This window comes from Artemia sp. Qi Xiang Cuo, chromosome 17 (assembly GCF_049724085.1).
Source record: "Artemia sp. Qi Xiang Cuo chromosome 17, ASM4972408v1, whole genome shotgun sequence".
Classification (NCBI taxonomy): domain Eukaryota; kingdom Metazoa; phylum Arthropoda; class Branchiopoda; order Anostraca; family Artemiidae; genus Artemia; species Artemia sp. Qi Xiang Cuo.
The window spans coordinates 17,253,376-17,279,705 of NC_142810.1; the positions used below are offsets into that span (position 1 = coordinate 17,253,376).

Sequence of the window (26,330 nt, forward strand, 5' to 3'; positions counted from 1 at the left end):
TAGGTTGCTAGCTACCGCTTCAACCCGGACTATTAAAATCATTCCAGAGCGTGCAGTCTGGCCAGATATGACGACTTCACAATGCTGCATAAGTTCGGTGTGCACTGGCATACAATTCCTTGGTAGAAAAATTATGCACTAGCCGTAAATCGATAAATACTGGTACGCACGACTCATTACATTGCCTGAAGCCAACACAGTTACGCACACTCCTCCTCACACCCAATTTGTCTGAAAATTCTCTCCTTACTCCCAATCCGCGACGTAAGTCTCATAAACTACTGCGTCCATAATTGGCAATATAAGGTCACCATCAAGCAATTTTATTTTTTAAATACATAAAGAAATCCTATACTATACAAAAAGAAATTCTGAAACCCAACCTTATGGTACGCTTGTATGGAGTGTCTACCAAAAAGGTTTTCAGATGGATCACCAGTTTATTTTGCACAATTCAAAATTTTTCTCTTTTTTAGTAATTTTAACACATTCCTAAGTAAAAAAATTTCAATCTTTGCTCTTCTTTTAAGGGAAACAGATATACATTTTTAAAATAATATTCTTCCCAGGTACATAGTGGTATGCTATATAAATGGGGGTGGAAATTATTTACCCTTTTTTGAATGGGGCGTAAAATGTGATTTGTGTTAATTGATATATTTTTAACTTAACATTGACTTAGGCTTAAATTTAATAGAGCACAACAAGGGTTCTTTATCCAACCAATCCTTTATCCAATATAAAATCTAAAATATTATGCACTAAGAACCAAATCACAAGAAATTTAGAAATAAAAGTAGAAGGCGTGTCTACAAGAGAGACATTTACTATTTCAATTATAAATTTCCCCTCGGGGATAAGTCAGGATGGTACCGATTGATTCTTTTACAATATATTTAAATATTTCCAGAATTTCTTTTGTAGCGTGCTTTATACTTCAGCATGAAAAATGCTCTTAAATTTACTTTACACGGGAATTGGTCAAAATCAGCGGCATTAATACACGAAAACTTAGGAGGGGGGGGGGGGGGGCGGGAATGCATTTTCAATACCTAGAGGGGATAAATTAATTGTTTTTCTGATTTTTTTCAATAGAATTTAAAAAAAAGGTATTTTCAATGAAAATTTCTCGAGAAAAGGTGTTTTCAAAATCTAGGGGGATCAAGGAAGACATTTCAACCCCCGCTACTCCCCTCCAATCAACGCCAATGGTCAAAATATCTTAAAAGCATTAGTCGTTTTTCGTTTTAATCCGCGCTTTAAAGCTAAAACATCCAAAAATGCAAAAAACTTATACTTGGTCAGATTACCTGCAGAAAAGCTCTCTCATGGAAATTTAGCTAGTACAACAGATGCCTAAACAAAATTTTAAGCTGCCTAAGCACCAGAGAAAAAGATCATCAAAGAAAGCCGCACTGTTATTGGTCTTGGGGAAGCAGAAAATATCCAATTCTTTGAACTGGTTATTAGCTCTCAATGTTATGAAAAAAAGGGACTAACTTCAACTCCATATTCCTTTTTATGGCGAAGTTGGTCATGTGACGTCAGAAATGATGAAAAATCAGTGAAGTCTTGAAGTGTACGGACAACCCCACTCTATATGAGGGCGCCTTGATAGGCTACTCCACTAGACTTCAAACGGCCTTCGCCGCTCGAACAAAGGCAAATGAAGGCACGACTTGAAATTCATTCGAGAAGTGTCTTTATTTGCATTTATCAGGCAAACTTGGCCAATTCCCATCAGTAATGGTGGCTACTGAATGCAAAGCTTAGAACCATTCAATTCAATGTCTCTGATTGGTTATCCATTTTCACACCACATGGCCAACTTCGTCTGAAAAACACAAATGAAGACAGATGTAAGCTTGCTTTTCCCTCTAGCCATCTTTGTTACTGGATTTCATCTTTTCTAGTACCAAACTATTTTTCGGTCGGCGATCAATAAAACTACTAATACTACTACTAAGAACTCACTGTAGCCCTAAGCCACCTGAAACCACCACAGCTACGCACATTCCTTCTCCGTCCTAGTCTATTCAAAACCTCACTCTTTCCTAGTTTCTTCGCCTTTTCCAGGGGAGAAATTAAACAATTAGGAATATCTATGTGAATTAATATTTTAGGCTACTTTAAAATATTTCAAAATGCTAAAGACGAAAGTTTTTAAAATCTAAAAACTGCAATTATTTTGGCATAAAATATATTTATATAGTAAATATTATACATAAATATATGTTTTTATTTATTTACAAAAATCTGTGGAGAATCAAAACTACAAAAAATTATTCCTGTCACTTTTTGGGGCTGACAAGTATCTTTAGTTATAAATCTTCACAAATGTAGCTATTTATACATATTTTAAAAACCAGAGGTATTTTATTTGTCCAACAATTGATTTTAGAAACTCTGTAAATAAAGCGACAATATTCTATTTACTTTATGAGGCTGACAACCATTTTCTAAGTTATCGGCTTTGAAAACTTTAACAAAATTCCTTTAAAGCCGTTTTGAATTTGGTAAGAAACGACAAGCGAACCAAACTATAGTAAATGTTTACTATAGTAAAGTAGTTTACTATAGTAAACTACATAAAATATAGTAAAGTATAGTTTACTATAGTAAACTATATAAAATATAGTAAAGTATAGTTTACTATAGTAAACTATATAAAATATAGTAAAGTATAGTTTACTATAGTAAACTACAGTAAAGTATAGTTTACTATAGTAAACTATATAAAAATGTTTGAGAAAAGAGGAAATTTCAATACTGTTGAAATACTACCGGCCTGAAAAAGTGAATGGAATAGTTTTTTTATAATTTTTGACTCTCTATTAGTTAGTACAGTCATTTTTGACTAAAAAATGACTTCTAATGATTTCGTGTTTACCTTATATGTTTCAAAATATTACTTCCCAGAAACCACTCTTTGGCTTAATGATTTTCTTTTTTGTCCTATATAAATCTGATATTACTCAGGATAATTAACTACATTGTGTGAATATTATACAGAATAATTAATTTACCGTTACATAACAGGAGTGTTAAGAGCGATATTAATACAACAAAGATATGATTATTTGAGCCCCTCCCCCAACATATAAATTTCCGTTAAATATCAGATATAAGCATTTTTCCCTTCTCATTCTTTTTATAGATATATACCAATATATCTTATCTGACACGAAGAAGCTGTTAATTTTTTTTAATACTTTAATATCGGCAATATATCAATATTTTATCAAAACAATATGTCAGGATTTGATAGAGGAGAAAACACGGTGAAATAGTAGATAAAAAAATTTGGCAATATTTGACTTATCTAGATTATAGAGAGACATTAAATGTGTCACCATACATACACACGTCCTTGTTGTTCATCACCAGGTCACAACCAACCGCAAGTTTCGAAATAGTAAGCAGAAAACGGAATTTTGGCAGTTTGGATATACTGTTCATTGGAACAGGGTTGCCACCCCAAGTGATATATCACTATTTCTAGTGATTTTTAATGTTGCCTAGTGATTTTTTATAGCTAGTGATTTTTGTTCCAAAAACTAGTGATTTTGTCCTAAATCTAGTGATTTTGCGTGATATAGCGCGCAGATTCATGATTCAATTGAATAAATCATAGAAGAAGCTAATTAACAAAAAAAATACACAAAAGAGTGATTCACTATAGTTCCTAATATGTTCAAGATTGGCATATATGCAAATATACCGCCTTTGAAACTTTCATATCCCACCATATGTCTATATTATATTTAGACCCTAGAGCGTCAAGATAATAGAGCGTCAAGAGCGTCAGGATAATCAAGATAATAGGCGAACCTAGTCAATCGTAAAATTGCAAAAATGTTCTATACTTCCTATTTCACAATATTTGCCCAGGTCGAATTTTGTCTTCGTATTCATGATTTTTCTCTATAATCTATCAGTTCTAAATAAGTTTTTCTTCTGTTAAAACCTGTGAATGGAGGATATGAGAACGTTCTCTACATTTGCAAATAGAGCAGAAATGGAGTCATTGAAAAATAAAAAGGTAGGTATATATTAAATATAATTTTCTAAATGAAAAAGAAATCATTGGAAAAGAAAATAGGACTTAAATGTTTTTTATTATAGGGTTTTTCATAGGCTGTGCAATAGCGCTGCCTAAGTAAAGAACGATGTTGGCACAATGTATTACTGATTTCTTTCTTTCTTTGTTTTAGACAAGGGCACTTCGTATCGAAGGAGTTGTCGTAGAAACTTCAAAAAGGGCTCATTCAATTGGAAATTGGGAGGGCTTGTGCCCTTTTTTTAAAGCCGAATGTGATTGTAATTTCCCCAAACACATCCAATCAAAATTTTGAGATTGCCATTTTGTTCAACATAGTTGAAAGATCTGGAAATTATATCTTTGAGGAGGAAACTCCCCCACAGACCTCAGGGCAAAAGTTGTAAGTTATGCCCTGGGGCCATATAAGGTATTTAAAGAAAGCGTTGTCGTAAAAACTTCAAAAAGGACTCATTCGATTGAAAATTCAAAGGGCTAGTCCCCTTTTTAATAATCAAAAGTAATTGGAGGGCAATGCCCCTCTCACGCCCACCGATTTCCCCAAACACATTCAATCAAAATTCTGAGATATACATTTTGTTCAACGTAGTTGAAAATTCTGAAAATTGGGTCTTTGAGGATGACAACCCCCTAACAGCCCTCAAGAAAAGGGTAGTAAGTTATGCCCTAGGGGCATATAAGGGTTTTTAAAGAAAACGTTGTCGTAAAAACTTCAAAAACGGCTCATTCGACTGCAAATTGAAAGGGCTAGTGCCCTTTTTAATAGTTGAAAGTTATTGGAGGGCATCTAACCCCCCTCTCACGCCCACCATTTCCCCAAACACATCCAGTCAAAATTTTAAGATAGCCGTTCTGTTGACGTTGTTGATAGTTCTGGAAATTAGGTCTTAGGATGACAACCACCCCACAGCCCTCAGGATAAGGGTTGTAAATTATGCCCTGGGGGCAGATAAGGTTTTCATAGAAAGGGTTTCGTAGAAACTTCAAAAGGGGCTCATTCGATTGGAAATCAAAACGGCTAGTGCCCCTTTTAAAACTAGAAGGTGATTGGAGTGCAACTAGCCCCCCTCTCACGCCCACCATTTCCCACAACACATACAATCAAAATTTTGAGAGAGCCATTTTGTTCAATGTAGTTAAAAATTCTAGAAATTATGTCTTTGAGGATGACGAACCCCTCAGGGCAAGGGTTGTAAGTTATGCCCTGGGGGCATATAAGGTTTTTATAGATAGCGTTGTCGCAGATACTTCATGGGTTCATTCAATTGGAAATTGAAAGGGATAGTGCTCTTTTTAAGAGTCAAATGTGATTAGAGGGCAACTAACCCCCCTTTCACGCCCACCATTTCCCCAAACACATCCAATCAAAATTTTGAGATAGCCATTTTGTTCAACGAAGTTGAAAGTTCTGGATATTAGGTCTTTGAGGATGACCCCCCCCCTCCCACAGCCCTCAGGGTATAGGTTGTAAGTTGTACCCTGGAGACATGTAAGGTTTTCATAGAAAGCGCTGTTGCAGAAACTTCAAAAAGGGCTCATTCAATTGGAAATTGAAAGGGCTAGTACCCTTTTTGATAGTCGAAAGTGATTGGAGGGCAACTAAACCCCCTCTCACGCCCACCATTTCCCCAAACACACTCTCAGGCCCACCATTTCCCCAAAGACATCCAATCAAATTTTGAGATAGACTTTTTTTTCAACGTAGTTGAGAGTTCTGGAAATTGGGTCTTTGAGGATTTCCCCCCCCCCCCGAGCCCTCAGTGTAAGAGTTGTAAGTTATGCCCTGGGGGCATATAAGGTTTTTATAGAAAGCGTTGTTGTAGAAACTTCGAAAAGGGCTCATTCGATTGGAAATTGAAAGGGCTATTGCCCTTTTTAATAGTCGAAAGTGATTAAAGTGCAACTAACCCCCTCTCTCACGCCCACCATTGTCTCAAACATATCCAATCAAAATTTTCAGATAGCCATTTTGTTCAATGTAGTTTAAAGTTCTGGAAATCAGGTCTTTGAGGATGACAACCCCCCTTCCCCCCAAAACACTCAGGGCAAGGGTTTTAAGTTATACCCTGGGGGCATATAAGGTTTTTATAGAAAGTGTTGTCGTAGAAACTTCAAAAAGGGCTCATTCGATTGGAAATTGAAAGGGCTAGTGCCCTTTTAATAGTCGAAAGTGATTGGAGGGCATCTAACCCCCCTCTCACACCCATCATTTCCCTGAACACATTCCATCGAAATTTTGAGATAGCCATTTTTGTTCAACTTAGTTGAAAGGTCAAGAAGTTATATCTTTGAGGATGACAAACCCCCCGCAGCACCCTGGGGCAAAGGTTGTAAGTTATGTCATGGGGGCATATAAGGTTTTTATAGAAAGCGTTGTCGTAGAAACTTCAAAAAGGGTTCATTCAATTGAAAATTGAGAGGGCCTGTGCCCTTATTAAAAGCCAAAAGCGATCGAAGGGTGAATGCCCCTCCCCCCGCGCTCATCATTTCCCTAAACACCCGATCAACATTTTGATACAGCCATTTTGCTGAACGTAGTTGAAGGGTCTGGGAAATATGTCTTTGAGTATGTCCCCCCCCCCACAGCACTCAGAGCTAAGGTTGTAATATATGCTCTGGGGGCATATAAGGTTTTTATAGAAAACGTTGTCGTAAAAACTTCAAAAAGGGCTCATTCGATTGGAAATTGAGAGGGCTATTGTCCTTTTTAGCAGTCGAAAGTAATCGGAGGGAGAATCACCCCACCCCCTCCACCCACCATTTACCCAAACATTTCCGATAAACATTTTGATATTTACTTTTTGTTTTTACTTTTATAATTTTAATAAATCAAATAATATTAACATTTTGATTAATATTTATCAGTATATGCATATTAAACTGACAAAGCACATTCATTTGTATTTTTTTCAGTAAAGTGCAAATTATGTTCTGACCTTGGGAAGGACTAGGGGTTTAAGCCCTACTCATGTTAATTTCTGCTCGTTTTGAGTTTGACTCGGTTATTTATTGTAATTTCTGTTAGTTTTGTGTTTCATTTAATTATCGATGCTGATTTGTGGTGGTTTCACGCTTGGTAGATTATTTGGTTTAATTTTTGCTCATTTTTGATTTAATGGAGTTCTTTACTTTTCTTTGAAAAAATTTTTTGTCGAAAGAATTATTTTTAATTAATTTCTGTTCGTTTTATATTGACAGTGTCTTTTCAGGGAAATAGAAAATAATAGTTTAAATCTTTTCGTTTTCTTAAGAATTTATAGTTTGGCCTGATATTTGTATGCTGGAGAAAATTTTTCAGCAATTTTTAACAGCATACACCCTTTTAAAAATCTGGACACAAATAGTACTGTTTAATTTAGTTTCATACCTCCTCTAGTACCTGAAATAGAAAACTTGATACCATTTGCAAAAAATCTGTTTACTTTCTTTGATAGCTTGGATACACTATTTTGATTTGGTTAAATTTTGAGAGCAGAAGTAGCCCCGAAAGTTTGACCATAATACCCTCAGTCGTTCTTGGGACACTGCTGAGATGCCTTATTGGGTATTAGCATTAACACATAGTGCATTTTGATTTAATCTTAAGGCTACATTTAGTTTTTAAACATAATGGGCAAATGGGAGGGTGGGCGTGGAAGGGGGATTAGTTGCCCTCCAATAACTTTCAACATTTAAAAAGGACACAGGCCCTTTCTATTTTCAGTCGAATGAGCCCTTTTCGAAGTTTCTACAACTCCTTCGATAGGAAGTGCCCTGGTCTAAAAAAAATAAAATAAAAAATAATACATTGTACCGACTTCAGTGCAAAAAACTGACCTAGAAAGTTGTACCAATCTATCACTTTAGAGAATTTCCATTTTTTCGTATTTTTACCAAAAAAAAAAGTAAATAAAAATAATTTTATAACCTGCTAGAGATGCCGACTTTTGATATATTGATCAGCGTTTTTTTTCGTTAGGACAGTGAAAATGTCATTTCTTTAGCAATTTGTTCGAGATCAAGACTTTTTTATCCTATTCTAAATACATTAACCACGATATTTTACATAGAAATTTGGTAATAACGTAGTTTGGATAAAAAAAAAATGTGACTTAGATGGTTTTGGGTAACACTGCTGAAGCAACGAAAAGTTCATAGTTGCAATCAGAAAAAAAAATCTCTTTTCAAGTGAAAAAATTACAAGAGTATTTGTAAAAGCAACAAAAAAAAATTATAGTTTGCTATTGCTTTTAAAATTGACTAAAAGTATAAAATATTTTTGTCTCAGTAATCTATGAATATAAGTGAAAACGAGAGGGGGGGGGGGCAAAACAGACTACGGGTTTGCATAACATAGATATCAAACTGATCTAAGTTATAAATGAAAATTGTCGGTAAGTTAAGAAAAACGAGTTGAAAGGTCAAATTATGTAAAGCCCAATCCGTTTTGCGCCCCTTGTTTTCACTTATATTGATCGATTCTAAAGAAAGTAATTATTTTCTAATTCTTTTTAAACTTATTTTATTCGACTTTTCTGTCGTCTGATCTTTGTTACCATGAAATTGCACTTATTCTACCGAAAATACTATACACTTTATATTCCTAACTACTTTACCTTCTCGGTTTCCAATTTGAACCGATTTGATTTCTAATTCCATTTCTAGTTCCAGGTCTAGCCAGCGTGGAAGTAGGGCACATCTAGACCCAAAACAGACAAACAAAAACACATAAACAAGCACAAACTCAGGCAAGCAAATGAAGATAAATAAGAGTCTGAAACGAGAGAGAATAAACCAAAACTATTACCAATAATCTTTCGTTTAGAGGTTGGCAATTCCACATTCTTTCCATTTCCTTTATTGCATCCTCACAGCAAGGTATCTTTCTTGTAAGCTTCTATTTAAAAAAAATATCTTATCTGAGACCCGAACCTGAGCTACAACGCTCACTGGCAAGTATTTTTACCGCTGCTCCAACAAGTCTTGAATAATAATGCATTTGTAATAATTTTTGCTGGACACAATCACATGTTTGTCTTGTTTTATTTATAAAAGATAAAACAGAAGAGGGGGGGGGTGTTGTATTATTCCACTGTCATGATAAGAGTATATACAGATAACATTTGGAACTAAGTGAACATTCGAAAGTAATCGAAAAATTTAACAAATTTATGTGACGAAAAAAAAAAACGGTATAAGAAAGTCGGTGCATTGAGTAAAACGAGTTTAAAAACGAGCTAACAATAAAGCAATAACAGAAAGAACAAATAACAGTATAAAAAAAATACAAGTCGGTGTGCTGAGGAAAACGAGTTAAAAATAAAAAATAAATATCTCAGCAGTGGTAACTCAAAAGGCGTTGTAAAACAGCATAAACTGTGATTAAGTTTGTTAACCCAAAATCAAAATAAGAACTGAGTTGCTTAAGTGGAAACGTAAAAGTCGAAAATGCAAGGTTTATGACACCCTTGTAAAGCATACGTCTTTCAAGATATTTATTTAGATCGACATTTAAGATAACTAGATAAATTATAATATAACATATCACATAATTACAAATCACATTGAGAATCAGGATCTTTTTAAAAGAGCCAAAAACATATCAGCTTTAATGCATCAAAGATGCTGTTAAACGTAGTTGTTGAATGGAAACGCAAAAACCGGAAACATAAGGCTTTTCAGATCCACGTTAAAGTTTAATAAATCGTCGCCAGAAAGCGGTTTTGCGTTTTGCCAAAAATAACAATTTTTGTCGAAACTGAGTTACAAACGCTATCTTGCGTAAAAAAAAAAAGTTCTCTATCGAATACTTTAATTGATATTGCTGTAAGACGTCTCTAACTGCTTTTATTTTGCAGTTCTCCTTTGCCGAGTCGCTTATTCTTTAAAGCAGTTTTGCCGACTCACAAACAGCATGGTCCGTTCTGTCGGAAGTTGCTGATTTGCTGCACCAAAGCTGGTTACACAGTAAAAAAAACCAACGCTCTAGCTATAGCCGATTCTGAGATACAAATGTCAAAATTTTTAAATTCGTTTTTCTTGAGTTTTTGGAAAAACAGATTTGGCAAAAACCGCTTTCAGGCAACGAAATGGAATACAATATTGAGATTGTTATGAAGTATTACATGGATCATACTTGTGCATATTCGTCAGTATTTATGTTTCTATTTTGTGATATAGTGTAGCTGGGCAGTTTGTCGATCTTATTTTTTTCTGAATACTCTCCAATTTTGGAGGTCAACAAAAATTTTAGTTTGAGCTTGAGTTTTGAGCTGAAAAGTTTGATTTTTGAAGTAAAGAGTTTCGAGTATCAGTTTTGTACAAGCTTTAAATTCCAGATGTACTTAAGCCCAATTTTGTGTTTTGACCCAATTATGTCTCAATTACGATCAAATTATATTCGTGTTCCAAAATCAAAACTGGCCATCAAAACTGCTACTACAATTCATTGCAGCACCAAGCCTCCTGATGTCAAAACAGCTATACACGTTCGTCTTCCACCCCAATCTTTTCAAAACTTCACTTTTAAATCCCTCCTACGAAATTTCAATCTCTTGCCATCCCATCCAGGAAACGTCTGATTTTATTATAGACGACCAAAATAAAACGGACAATAGAAATCTGATAACTTTAAGGTATTTTTGAAAATTCTATGTCAAGCTTGCTGGGCCACTTGACATAGCATTACAGGGGCAACCCCCAAATAAATTAGGAAATATTTCTGGCTCTTCTGACTTTTCCTGTCATAAAACTGAAAAAAAAACTGACCGGGTTGACTAAAACTGACTTGATAAGGTGGTTTATGTTGAAGTAAAAACTAAGCTGAACACGTTAGAAGACATTGAACAATAGCTCCTAGCTAAGCTTCAGAGAGTGATGGTTGGCTAGAACTCCAAAAAGTTTGCTTGCTTCATCCAATTTCATCATCAGCAAGATGTCAAGATTCATGATCACTTTTTATAGTTTAGTTTTTTGTTTAAAAAAACACACACAAAACAAAAAAGACCAATTTCGAGTAATACCGTGAAATATAATTGTTAATAATGTTTGCGAAACCACTACTTCGTCCTAGATTTCTTCAACAGCGTGTATATGAGTTAGGGATTTCTCTTGGTCAGGCAGCTTTGCAAAGCTTCCCTTTCTATGGCCTTTGCTTGCTGCTCTTCAAGCTGCTTTGTGGGCAGCCTTTAGTATAGCTTTAGCTAGGCCAATTTCAGTAGTGTTTATTCTTAATAGTTCCATAGAGTTTTCCATTAGCCTCCTGAACAACCTTCTCCACAACTTTACGTTTATCACAACCATACTTCTTTCTATCAGCATAATTCCCTTTGAGCTCTTTTAATTTAACTTTTTCACCGGTAAACATTTCTCTTCTTCCACCTTTTTGGGCTTTTCCTCGTTTATTAGTTGTTTCTTAGGGTCTTCCAAGCCCCGGTAGCTTGCACTTGCTTGCGCAGGCGCCACAAGCTAGTTGAATTAGCCCGTTTGCTATCGGGAGCAATTAAAATTTTCTTTTCAAGCTTTTTATTCCATTGCACACAATCACTCTGGTGTTGATTCTCTCAGATTTATGGAAACTCTGTAATGAGTCACCACAAAAACACTTCGAAAAAGCGTTTAAAGAACAACATCAATCAGAAGCGACAAAAAAACAAAAAAAAGAAAGAAGAAAAGTAGTCCTCGCATGATAAGAAGTAAAATCGTAATCTCATACAGTGTGTGTGTGAAAATGTCACATGTACATGTGTATGTCAGGTTTTAAAATGTGTATGGTGTATTTAAAAGCAATCCACAGAATATAAGACAATCTCACACACTTTTCGTGACCGGAAGCTCAGGTTTTCGGTCTATTTCAAGTTATGTTTTTGTCTAAAAAGATAAACAACTTATTCCGACTTTTCTCCAGATTTCTGGCCGTTTTTATAAATTGGCCAAATTTCAGATTTATTGTTGAAAAGCTCAGTTGACGACAGCCATACATAGGGCAACCACTTAGCAATGAGGTCAAGGTGCATCAGGTGCGATGAGACGATGCCAACACGTCAAGAACAGATGCAAGAAAAGGGATCATACAAGTGCATCTCCTATACAAGCTTGCTCTCCTAAACGGTGTTGCTATAGAAGCACATCTAGGCGTGTAGCTATAATTACAGTATTATACGAGCTCGTATAATACGAGCTCGTAATATAACTCGTAATATAAGCGTATAATAGCTCGTAATATAACACAGCATAATATACCCGTTGAAACTTCTCAATTCAGAAGGGGTTCTTAAACAACCAAAATCTTTCAGGAGAGTAAACAGACAAAAGTCCTTTGAGTTTAGGAATGGAATATTATTTTAAAGCCATTTAAGATGCGGCGAAACGAATTGATATCATTCTCGACTTTCAACTTTTTTGCGAATGAAAAAACAAATTTCAGAAAAAAAGCAAAACCTTTAAACGTTTTCAAAAACAAATAAGATAGGAAAAGGACTGAACCAATCGATAGAAATAACACTCTGTGGAAATATATAGCATTATATTTCCGTTATTGTAAATTTTTTTTATATATGCCTTGTTGGTATAGTAACCGAAAGGTTATTCGAAATTTTTGTACCACTGATTTATTGACATCCTATAACAAGTTGGATGCCAAGTTAAAAGAAGATGCTTGTCTGTGGTTAGGGTCTTTTCATTCTCTTCTGCGATTATTTTGATTTTCATTGTTGTTGTTTTTCATATTTAATTTTGTTTTGTATTTGTTTCTTTTGTATGTGTTTTTATTTTTATTTTCTTCTCTTACTCCCACTTCATTATAATGTTAGTGGGTCAAAAATCAATTAACTAATAGATCTTGCTTCTTTAAATAGAGTATGCTGCCAATAGTCGTAACACCTTTCGGATTACCACAGCCAATCTGTATACAAGCTATTTCAGTTATAATGCTTGATTGGTGAAGATTAAATACGAAATTAAAAATAAAATGACTCACCCTCCATTTATTTCAATAACTGCGAGAGCCTCGCTTTCCTCCAAAACCAGATCTGAGTCATAACTACCCTCTTCGAACGACTTCAGAAATGCAAGCACATTTTCTCGTTCCAGATCACGAAAGTTCCAAAATACAACTGCACCTTCCCTAAATAGATAAATTTCTCTAGGCTCACGACCAACCTAAAAGTATATAGGCTATATGCAATACAATATCGGGCTCCTCTCGTGAACATCTCGTATATGACATTATTAAGAGAAATAGTTCCAGCAAAAAATAGGTTTCAGCCCAGTTATATTTTGCTGAAAATATTTTCCTGTTATGGTTGGTTTGTTCGGTTTTATATCTTTTAAATATGGCACTTAGGCCAAAGATTAGTTCAAATAAATTTTTTCAAGCTATGTCCACTACAATCTAAAAATACCCCCATTGGTGTACCCGAAAAATCTAAGAAATCCGTGTAATGTGCTGCATGAAATTCCTTACAAATTATCTGTTTTTTTTTTTTTTTTATTAGCCTACAAGTTAATAAAATTTGTAAAATTTATAAATATTTGTAATATTTAAAATTTAAACTTTCTATTAGCCTACAAATTGATAAAATTTGCAAAATTTGTTTGCCATGCATTATTTATATTCATGATCAGCAATAGACTTAAATAACTTTCTTTTCGTTTGCCTAAAAATTACAAAAAAAAACTGATATACAAAGTAAAAACGCTGGGACCACCAAATATGCGCTTTAATCATTTAGAAACTTCTAGATTTTCTGATAAAGCTTCCTGTCGTTACCAGGACCCCTATCTATAATTTTCATTCAGAATTTATGAAAAAATTCATTCTTTTATTCTTTTTTACACCCTTTAAATAACTAATGGAGCACACTTTAATTCAACATGTCAGGGATAGGGGGAATATATCACAGGGATAGGGGGAATATAGCAAATCCACTTCTCCTCCTATTCCAGAAGAGTATTTACATAAATAGTAAAACGGACTACAAAACCAAGAAACCAAAAAGGTTTCATAATCTAGGCATCCTCTGCGAAGTTAATATTTTTTCATATATCTTCCTCCTATCTGATAATGAAATTTAACAGTAAACTTTTACATGAGGGGATTCGTGCAATCTTAGAAAGTAGATAAGCTTGGTGAATGAAACTTTGAGGAATGAATCCAGGGCCTAAGATATACCTTGGGAGGGCATTGTCAAGCAAGCATCTCTACCTTTTCCTTATTTCTAGGGCTTAGAAGATTGCATGAATGACTGGTCCTATACATATTTGAATTTTGACAAAAAATGTTTCACCTTAATTCTGGGTTTTCAGTCTCTTTCATTGGCTCTAGATGTTGAAGATGCAATTCCTATTTTTTCAGTAGGATTTTAAGCCACATCAAGGCTTTTTAATTAAATTTAAAAAACAGATTTATAAATCTTTAAAACCTTATAAATCAGAGTAAACAAAGGTATTAGGCTAAAAAAAAACTTGCTTTTTACCTCACTTTATTTCTCAAGGTTTTGTTTTATAACATACATATGATTCAAGGTCATCAAAGGTCGGTCCCCTTTTGAGGGGGAAGGGGTTGAAACTAGGTACTTGAGATGTTGGTACTAGCAGTAGGCACTTCAAAATACTTTTCTAGATGATCATTGAGGGTCTAGATTCATTCCTCGCAGGTTCACTTACCTGACTAAGCTACTTTCCAAGATAACAAAAGCCCCTCATCTAGAATTTTGCCAGTATTTATTTTATTGACGATAGAGCAGATGCGATACCTCAAAGTATTACCAAAGTATTACCAACATTTAGTTACTTGGGGTGTGTATCAATGATTTAGATATAAAAAAATAGTTTTTTTTTTTTTTTACAATGGCTTTTGTTTAAATTGATTATTACCTAAGTAGGTAAAATCGGTTATTTACTATTAAAACGCTATTGCGCTGACCGTGATACACTTATTGACATTATTTTCACTTTGACGTTGACCCAATTTAAGATCCCTTTTACAGAGGAAGTTATTCGCAACGAGTCAGTGTCTTGACAGCAATACAGTACCAGTAAAAAAATTCAATGGAAAGCAAATCTGGCTTATAAGATTGACCAGAGAAAATAATCGCAAATATTGACCAAACAATTAAGTCGTTTGCAAAATTGACCACGATTCTATTGTCCTAATCAGGTTATCTCAATAAACTAAATAATATAGCATTATAAATAATAAATATAGTAATTGGGTCTTAACCTATGATACTATAAAGGTTCTCATATATTTCTTGATTAACAAAATAAATCAAACGGTGAAACTGGTAGTTTTTTTTTAACCCACGAGTGTAATAATTTGAATTTAGCGCTACAAACCCCTTTCAACTAGCGGCCCGGATTTGTTTCCCAAGTCTAGAGCCACGTTTTCAGGCTCAGCGGGTTCGAACACGGGTTGTTGTCGTCTAGTGCATCAAGCGTTTTCACAAAGCGGGTTCTCGAGGAAAACACGGGGTTGAAACTTCGAACCCGCTGAAACTAGACGACTAGACGAAAAACTAGAAACTTCAAACTAGACGAGAACACCCCGTGTTCGAACCCGCTGAGCCTGAAAACATGGCTTAGTTATTTCCACGAATAAATGAGTTATTTGGTTGGTATTATATGTACTTAGTTTAGCTGAAGCAAAACCTTTATGAAGACCTGTATTTCCACCGGTCCAAACTTTTGAGGGTTCCTAACCCGGTTGGCCGGAATTAATACCCGGATTTGATGACCGGTTATTAGCATGTCATTGCTCCAGTTTCATTAGCTTTATTAAGTTTGGTAATTAATTTGCGACTGGTCTTTGAGGTACCTGGTATAAAAGGAATTCAGTATTAGAAGATGTTCCCAGTGAAAGGGTGTAAAATGAAAAGATCGTTAAAAAGCCAATATTTCTCAAATTTCCTGGAAGTATCCTTTTGACCACTTTTGGGGGGATACTCTTTATGCCATCTTAGTTTTCAGTTTTCTTTTCAAATTTAAACAGACATAAACTAATGTGCAATAACCCTACGCATTTAAACTCTCTGCCTTAGATATTTTTGCGAGGAAGCAAGGGGGCTGTTCGATGATTAAAAAGCGTTTTTTGCATTAAAATATTCCGATTTTCACGCATTTTAGCGATGTTTTTTTCTCTATTTTCCAACAGAGTTCATTTGACTGAGCTAGAGAGGAGTAATAGCCATTATATTGTTTTTTTGTTGTTGTTTTTTTTTGTATTTTTGTCCAGCCTCTTTTCGAAAATCTTGTAAGTAAATCAGTGCATAAAGCATGATGTGACAATCACGTGATGCCAAGACCTTAGATATATCGAGGGGGTGCTGACTTCCCGCCACTTAGTGAACATCTCAGAACGCTACGCTTGGCAAATTTCCGCCACGCTTGGCGCGAGCAACCTTGTGTAAATGATTCTTGAGAAAGAGTAAGACATATAAATCAAATTTTACAGAAAAACGTACCGAACGTACAAAGTGCAGGAAAAAAAAGTACCGAAAGCACCAATTTTTGGGTGAAATGCTGCAAAGGCACATTTTTTTTTCTCCCTCTCTTTTAATGCACAGATTAAAAGACTTCAGCAAACCATCTAAAAAAGCAACCAAGTGAGATTCTTGGGGAATGGCTTAGAAATCCGTGAGAACCTCTTTGAAAACATTGAAATTCATTTGAGAAACCAAATGAGGCTTAGGAGACCCTTGCAGGGGGGGGGGGGGTATTTGCTGATTTAAAAACACTCTTTTGCAGTCAAATTTTCAGATTTTCAAAGATTTTAGTGATAATTCGTTTTAGATTTACCAGCAGAATCCTTCAGATTAGAGAAGTAACAGGCATGATCTTCTTTTGTCATTAAAACCACGAACAATTTTCCTGTAAATAATTTCGTCTTGTAAAAATAATTAAATAAAAAAAAGTCTTGTAAATAATCTTATGAATTCAGCTATTTGTTAGTTTATTTTGTAGTGTGTGTTTGTTTTGTTTTTATTTTCTTCTAAGAAATACCTGTTTTTGGTTTAATCACGCAACAAAGTATCTATCTTGTCTCGAGCTAAAATACATAAAGCCGCATTTTTTAAATGCGATGATTTGATGACTAAAATAGACAACCACCTGAAAAACCGACCAAATGGCAGAAATGCACCTCATCTGGCAATACTGGCTGCATAAATACAACATATTTTGACGTTCCCTGAGACCAGATTATTATTGTCGTTATCAATATTGGTAGGTAGTGATAGGTAGGTCAAAAATGAACCGTATTTTAAGCACATTTGGCAACAGGTGTGACTAAATACAGCTTAACGCTAAAGAAGTCACGTACCCTGTCAATCCTTTTACAGTAATAAACCTAAAATCAAACTTCAAATACATTTAACTTCGTACCTGATACCTGGCAGAAACATGAAGGACATCTTCTAAATTTTCTTCTTTCATAGATGTAGGATAATACAGTCCTTGCTGTTTAAAGCCATTGACTAGCTTTTCAAGGTCATATTCCACGGCAGTTGCGCATGCTAATACGTTGTAATTATTTTTCTGAAATATCAAAAAGAAAAGTATAATACAAGAAAACTTTAAACACAGCAAACATGTTACAATATTGTTACATTTTTTACTTTTTTTTTTATAGATTTACATATTTTAGAACATATTAATATTTATATGAACAATTAAAATTATATAAAGCATGCTAAAAGCGATTTAAAACAAAGAGCAATATGTTACAACACCCTCTACCTCCTACCTCCTCCCTGTCATCTGCCATGAATGATCATACGAGCTACAAAACCCTCTGCCCTGTGTGCAGGGAAATAAAGAGGGATTGTGTATTGTTCTTCGTCTTTAGATATCACTGAGCTCCCCCTAGCAAACCTTCCTCACCCACCCTGTTCTTGGCCTTCTTCAACGCACAAAAGGTTAAATGTGCTACAAGCCCTTTAAATTAATTTAAATATAATAGACTCCCAGCCCCTTGCCTCATATTCTCTTCTAAGCCGTCTCCTACTAGATAGTGTCAAATTTATTGGATATTAGCCCAATTGGACCTTTTGACCCTTCCTAGCCCCCCCCTCTTTCCTATGCGCCCTTCTTGACTTTCGCCTGCCAAAGATGGTTATAAATGCAAAGCTTCAAAAAAAGTGCTTTGTAATATGGTTTATAATATAAATCACTGAAACCAAATCTCTGAGTTCCCCCCTCTATACCACCCCTCTTTCTTGGTCATCAAGGCTTGAGGTGGTTAAGTGAAATAATATTATGTTACAAAGAACTGAAAATGCGAACAATTGAAAACGAATCCCTGAGCTCTCTCCCAATCTACCTGCAACACCCCCCTCCGATCCACGCATGTTTTTTTTATATCTTTCCCTGCCATAGAGCGTCATATCTACTAAGTTTCAACTCAATCGGTCCACTTGTTTAGGAATGCATGGCGATGAGACACAAAGGAAGCCCTCTACAGAACAGATAAAAAAAAGTAAACAATTCTAAATTATTGAAACTTTTAGAAGCCTTGAACTCTCAAACTCCCGCCAAATACAAACTTACTAGTAACACATAGTTTTTGGGAGTACAAGATTTAGTTTAACAACTAAAAAAGAATCGGAATGCAATCGTCCAATTCAATTTTTTTATAAGTCTGGTTAAAAAGGGTAAAGCTTTGATTTGCGGCTTAGGGGCAAGTCTTCGAGTTTAATTTTCGAAGTTTACCATTATCAAACTTGAACATAGACAACTAAATAGCAAGCTAGATATATGAAATAATGCAGCTGCAGAATAGACCTAACTTAATTTGCAGCAACAAAAAATTTAAAAGAAAAAAAAATCTAGAAGACTTAAACAAACAAAAAATCTTTCAGAGGTCAAGGGAAGACCCGACTTCTCATACATTTGAAACCCAAATAAACTGTAAAAACATGGATTTGCATGAAATAAATACCCCTGTAATTCTTAAAACTTCATTTGCAACAGCAGACATAGCCAGAAATTGATCACTTGATTGTGAAAACTTGACTTGCAAGAAAAAACATTAAATAGAACTGAACAGGAAAAGGGACATCAGGGCTCAAAAGATAGCCAAGTCACTCAAATATTTGAGGTTTAATAAAACTGCCTAAAATACGGAGTTTCACGGAATAACTATCTCAATAGTTCTTTAAAAATGAGAATTTGCAAAAACCATACATGTATTATCCAAAACATCTTCTCTTCTAGGACAAATATTCATGTAAATCTAGCAATTTAATAGTTTTGAAAATAATATATGTCTTTTCTTAGAATAATAGGTCCCTTTTCTAATGTTTTTTTCTTTCATAGATCATTTTAAAAAGATAATGCTCACCATTCACATTACAAGTCCTCTTGGGTATCTGACACTTTATTTACTATATTTTGTTTTGCACCTTGCACATTATAATAAGATAATACCTACACATTCAAAGCCTATGTCCTCTGGAGTAACTTATATTTCACTTATGTTGTATTTTTTCTCGAGCTTGCACGTTCCACTTATTTTAACGCTTTCGTAACCTACACCCTATTGGGTATCTGATGCTTTATTTGCTTTCTATTTTTTCTCCACCTGACAAATTATAAGAAAAATAATACCCACACATTCATAGCCTAAGTCCTCTGGGACATCTAATGCTCCATTTGTATTGTATTTTGCGTCGAAGTTGCACGTTGCACGTATTTTAACGCTTGCGTAACCTACGTCCTCTTGGACATCTGATGCTTTATTGACTTTCTATTTTTTTTTCTCCACCTTGCACATTTTAAAGAAAGATAATACCCAGACATTCATAGCCTATGTCCCTTGGGCAACTAACGCGTCACTTTCATTGTATTTTGTCTGAAACTTGCACATTGCACGTATTTTAAAGTTTTCATAACCCACGCCCTCTTGGGTATCTGATCCTTTATTTGCTTTCTATTTTTTTCTCCACCTTGCACATTATAAAAAGATAATACCCACACTTTCATAGCCTAAGTCCTCTAGGGCATCTAATGCTTCAATTGCGTTGTATTGTCTCGACCTTGCAGGTTGCACGCATTTTAACGCTTTCGTAACCCTGGGTATCTGATGCTTCATTTGCTTTCCATTTTTTCTTCACCTTACACATTATAAAAAGATAATACCCACACTTTCATAATCAATGTCCTCTGGGCATCTGATGCTTTATTGCTTTCTATTTTTCCTCCAGCTTATCTATTGTAAAAATATAATACTCACATTTTCCTGAACTGTGTCTTCTTGCGTTTCTGTTGGTTTTATTCGCTTTCTTACTGCTCTTTTCTTTGATGATTCAACTATTTGTTGTAGAAAGGGATTTGATGTATTTTGCAATGATGTTAGACTAGTTGAAAAATAATTCTTAGAATCTGAAATAAAAAATTAATTTAAAATATAAAACTTTATAAAGGGGAAAACTGGCAAACATTGTTTTTTTTTGTCAAAAAAGTTTCCCTCTGCTTTTCCTGTGATTTTCCTATCTCTTTTTTCTACACTACCTAGGAATACACAAATAGAATTATTCCATCATTTGTAGTTTTTGTGCAATAATTTTCCAATTTTCTTTTCTTCCAAAATGTGAGTCTTATGGATCAAAAGCATAACAAGTTTTATGTTAATCATAATAAATTCAAAAACGTCCCTCCCGCCAAGTTTTTTTTACCCCCTTCCCCTCCCCAGATTTAAATTTTTTTTTGTATTTTAATCAAAAAACAGCTTTTTTGGTACTTTCATTTAAAAAAAATTGGAAAAAACAACAAAGTTGTCCCCTCTTAGATTTTTTAAAATCCATTTTTGCCCCTCCCCCTCTAACGTCCCTGAATTGAAGCCATCGTTCTTAAGGTTATAATAAAAGGTTAAGATGACTGGGTAAAGTTTCATGGATGAAGGATGTTAGATTGCACACAATTGCGCTTTTTGGCCATCTATTTGGGGCCAAACAAAAAGAAGAACATCTCCGAATGGGGTGTGAAGAGATCAAAAAGAAAGCATTTAAGGGAAATTGGAACCACATGGGAGAAAGTAAAGACTGAAGATTATAAAAGATTGAAGTGGAGGAGGAGCATGCTCAGCTGTTTTGCACTCAGCAAACTTGGTACTGCAGTGAGTTGTGAGTAGCAGCATTAACAGCACTTAATCCTCATTGAACTGAACACTTTCAAATTAGGCACATAGCTCTTTATAAGTTCATAACAGGATTAAGCTCTCTGAGGACAGCCCAGAGTAAACATTATTGCTCTTATCGCCTAGCTTAAAGCTTCCATATTCATCACCATTTAAATGACCTAAAAAGATTGTGGGCGATTTGTGCAGTCTCATCCCAGCTTAATCCATTAGTTCCTTATAGTATATTTAGTAAAGACTAATTTAGGGAATTTACAGGGTCTTGTGTTAATTTAAAAAAATACCTTCTTATGGTATCTCTTCTACATAAATTCTACCTAGATTTAGAAATGTTTTTGCATCTTCATAACAAAAGAATCAAAGAAAATCCTTGCCCCCCTGATATTTTTGTGATTGACGTCCCTGTAAGGATGGAACAATTTCCTGGCTTTTCTGCTAAGGCTACATAAACAAACAAAAAATATATTATGTTTTACATAATAGCATAAACAAAATATCATCAACAGCTACAGCATTCTGAACTACTTCTGAGGGCAGCAAAACCATTAGAATGACTTGAACATTAGCTCTACTAGTTGCTAAAAACCACCTCTTTTAAATAAATAATGAATAAATGCACAAATGGAACTTCATGGTGCTAACAATATACCTTTACAACATAATTTCTATTGATTCAAAACAATGCTGGCATTAGGATTGGTCCACTTTGACAAACTATAGTATATTTAGAATATGATGAAACACTTAAAAGGAATTTTTTTTACCAAGTAACTTGATGGAATAAGAAGCATAGACAAGACTGGCGGTTTACTTTACAAGTCAGGATTATTTGCTTTTTGTGGGTCATGGCGTACCAGAAGAGTCCAGAAATATATCCCAAAAGTTTGCAGTTAAAGTCTTGGATTCAGTAAATACATTTCAGAACAATTTATTTTAAAACAGCTTTTGCACTATGATGTGCACAAAATAAACAGCTGTTTTTTACAATCTCAGAATAAAACAAAGCAGTAAAAATGGCCTAAATGAATTTTAAACCAGTAAGTTCTGCATTTTCAGCCTCACTTGGCATCTGAAATTCAGATGGTACATGGGAATCTGTTACACCATAAGCCCCCTAGGCTCATGGCTTGCAAGGTACTGGCACTAATTTGTTTCTTATCCTGGTGTTAACTACTGATGTGAAGTTTTCTGGCAACATTACAATAGTCTTAACTGCCATAGTGACAAATGCTGACAGTGCAACAAAAATAGATGGCACCACTACTTGTAAAAAAAAGGGTAAAGTTCATAAAATGATGGCTTTTCAAATAACAACTGCAATGACAATTGCACTAAACAAAGTCAAAAGGATCAAGTCTATGTTTACTTGCCATTTTGAGGCAAAAAACCTAGAAATGCTAGCACTAACAGAAAAAACTAAGAAATAGGTGCTAAGTGACTATTCAGTACTCAAGCACCATCTCCAAGAAAAAAGGTTATATTTACTATTGGTAAAATACACACCCAACAGGATATGAATTTAATTTTGAGCTCTCTAAGTTTAGGAGGGGGGTTTGTTTGCAATGGTCCAAATTTACAAAATCAGATAAGACATTTTTTTCTCATAAAGAACTGGTTTCTTTTCTTAACTGTTTTCTTTATCAAGAAAAAGTTTTTTCTTTTGATCCTTGTTCAAAATTAAATAAAAAAAAAAACAAGTTTTTTTAACTGAAAGTAAGGAACGACATTAAAACTTAAAACGAACAGAAATTATTCTTTATATGAAAGGGGCTGTCCCCTCCTCAACGCCTCGCTCTTTATGCTAAAGTTTTTTATTGTTTAAAAAAATAGAGTTGTGAGAAAGTCAAACTTTAGCATAAAAAGAGCGAGGCGTTAAGGAGGGGACAGCCCCTTCCATATACGGAATAATTTCTGTTTGTTTTAAGTTTCAATTTCGTTTCATACCTTCAGTTAAAACAAACTTGCTTTTTTTATTTAATTTTTGAACGCTTTTGAATTAATGCATGTTTTTTTTTTGTCTTGTCAAATATGAATAATAGAAGACCAATGTGCATTTTAGTTTTACTTTTATTTGGCAAAAGATCTTTATCGAAAGTTGTTTAATTTTACTTACGAACATTTTTATAAAGTAATAAATATACGTAACTTACGAATTAAATTACGTAACGAACTTCTATATTCATAGATTTTAAATACGGATATTAGGGGGTTCGCCCCCTAGTCAATACCTTGCTCTTTAAGCTAAAGTTCGAATTTTGTTCCAATCCTTTAAATATTACCCATATAACCACAAGACTTGTTATTTAGAATAATTAGCTCTTATGAAGGTACTAAAAAATCTTTGGCTTAAAGAACAATGTATTGAGTAGGGGGGGACATCAGTCATATATGTATTTTTTTCTTGTTGTTTTAAGTTTTGATGTTGCCCTTACTCTCAGTTGAAAAACTTGTTATTTTTTATTTAATTTCTTATCTTTTTCTTTAATAATGCTGGGAAATCCGGCGCCCCCTTCATAGCAATGTTCCTTCCCCCATGAAAACTTCCTTCGTGGAAAGATCCTCCCATATAACCCCCGACCAACCCACTCCCCAATTACCAGAAAAAATCCCCCCTGAAAACGGCTGTATACTTCCCAATAACCAATACTATATGTTAACATTGGGTATAGTTCATAACTTTCAGCCCTCCCCCCAGGGACTTCGGGGATTAAGTCATCCTGAAAGACATAGTTATCATATTTTCGACCATGCTGAACAAAATGGCTATCTCAAAATTTTGATCAGGTGACTTTGGGAAAAAAATGAGCAAGTGAGGGGGCCTAGTTGCCCTCCTTTTTTTCCGGTCACTTAAAAAGGGCACTAGAACTTTTGATTTCCGTTCCAATGAGCCCTCCCACGATATTCTAGGACCACTGGATCGATACGATCACCCCTAGAAAAAAAAACAAAAACAGACAGGCATCCATGATCTTTCTTCTGGCAAAAAATGCAAAATTCCACATTTTTGTAGATAGGTGCTTGAAACCTCTACACTAGGGTTCTCTGATACGCTCAATATGATGGTGTGATTTTCATTAAGGTTCTATAGCTTTTAGGGGGTCTTTCCCCTTTTTCTAAAATCAGCCAAATTTTCTCAGGCGCGTAACTTTTGATGGGTAAGGCTAAACTTGATGAAACTGATATATTTGAAATCAGCATTAAAATCTGATTCTTTTGATTATCTATTGGTATCAAAATTCCGTTTTTTAGAATTTCGGTTACCATTGAGCCAGGTTGCTCCTTACTAACAGTTTGTTACCACGAACTGTTTGATATGTAGCCTGTGCTTTTGTTAAGTTTTGACCTATCAGTCAAAAGAAATAAATGTAGGAAAGAATTATAAATAAAATAAAAATTATAAATATAAGATTTACAAAATTATAAACTACAAATATAAGAAAATATTTTCACTGTCTTAAGTTTTTTGAGTCTTATAAGACTCGTATGTAGCCTGTGCTTTTGTTAAGTTTTGACCTATCAATAAAAAGAAATAAATGTAGGAAAGAATTATAAATAAAATAAAAATTATAAATATAAGATGTACAAAAATTATTAATTACAAATATAAGAAAATATTTTCACTGTCTTAAGTTTTTTTAGTCTTATAAGTTTAATTCCTTTTCTATTTATTTCGATTTCATTTTATTTATAAACAGAGAGGTTGTTTAGCGTAAGAAATTACTTATAAGAAATATTTGTCAAAGAATCAACCTTTTAAAATATACTTGTTAAGCCTGATGCAAATTATTTGTAAGCACTAACTTTTAAAATAGCTAAAGAAATATATTCAGCATTGGTGAAATAACTAAATTCCTTTTTCCTACCTGAAATTCATGGCAAAAATCATCTCAATGACCAATTTTTGATGAATCCTAATAACTTTGAACTGATGCTATCAGGAAACTTGTCTTCTAAGCATACTGAATAAAAACTTTCTTTATTTTTTTTATTCATGAGCAACAAAGATTTTAAATTACAAGGGTCTAACACTTTTTACAAGGAAATTAACTCTTTGAGACATTAAAAGAAAAAGCATAGCCCATTGGAAACATCATTTCATTTGGATTTTTACTGGAAAAGAAACTACAAAGAAAGCAGCTTGCATCAAATACATGTAGTCTGGACTTCCTATAAATATTTTGTATATGCATAAATACTAAAAAAGAAAAAAAAATACAGTCTTACCAATCAAAAACATAATATATTTTATGTTAATTATAATAAATTCAAAAAATCCCCCTCCCCGATATTCTTTTAGTCCTTTCCCCTCCCCAGATTTTGGAAATTTCTTTTTTTTTGGTATTTTCAGCAAAACGTAGCTTTTTTGGTATTTTCTAAAAAAAAAAAACTGGAAAAAGAAACAAAATGACCCCTCCTAGATTTTTAAAATACATTGTTGCCCCCTTCTCTAATTTCCCTGAATTGAAGCCACTGTTTCTAAGGCTATAATAAAAGTTTAAGATGGCTGGGCCATATATTACAGATGAACAGTGGCAGACTGCACATGATTGTGCTTTTTAACCATCCATCTGGGGCCAAAAAGCCTGGATGGCCTAAAAATATTTTTATATGGACAAATACTAATATATATATATATATATATATATATATATATATATATATATATATATATATATATATATGTTTTCATCAGTATTACAATGGAATATATTCTTCACCATGTTTTCATCAGTATTACATCATATATGTAATACATGTTTTCATCAGTATTACAATGGAATATATTCTTCACCATGAAGACAAAATCAAAAGTAAGAAATATAGCTTTTTTGGTGGAATTTCAGATTTGTGGGCCTGTACAGGATAACCCTACATTAAACATAAAGCATTTCAACTTCTGAGTTTTTCATCTTGAACCAAAAAAAAAAAAAAAAAAAAAAAAAAAAAAAAAAAAAAAAAAAAAACATGATAAGTATAATTTTGAACAATTAATTTTTTTAGACATTAATTACCTTTCGGGACATGTTTGATAATTCTATCATTTTTTTTTAATTTTAGTATTATTAACTTAAAGGTTATTTGAGTATTATAATTATAGCTACCCAGTGGCACATCTAAGGTGGGGGGAGCAGTGCCAAAAATTCCAAGGCATTGGTGCAC

At 34.1% G+C, this 26,330-nt stretch overlaps 1 protein-coding gene across 2 annotated transcripts in view; it reads right to left on the reverse strand.

Annotated features, from left to right (window-relative positions):
* The window catches only part of LOC148941960 (required for meiotic nuclear division protein 1 homolog), an 81,554-nt gene that overhangs the window by 52,318 nt on the left and 2,906 nt on the right, over positions 1-26,330 (reverse strand). For both annotated transcript variants that reach the window (XM_089103664.1, XM_089103662.1), the window contains exons 2-4: positions 20,268-20,416; positions 17,420-17,572; positions 13,017-13,198 (exon numbers count right to left, since the gene is read on the reverse strand). In XM_089103664.1, coding sequence (XP_088959790.1) covers positions 13,017-13,198; positions 17,420-17,572; positions 20,268-20,416 — 484 coding nt within the window. The remainder of the gene's footprint in view (positions 1-13,016; positions 13,199-17,419; positions 17,573-20,267; positions 20,417-26,330) is intronic.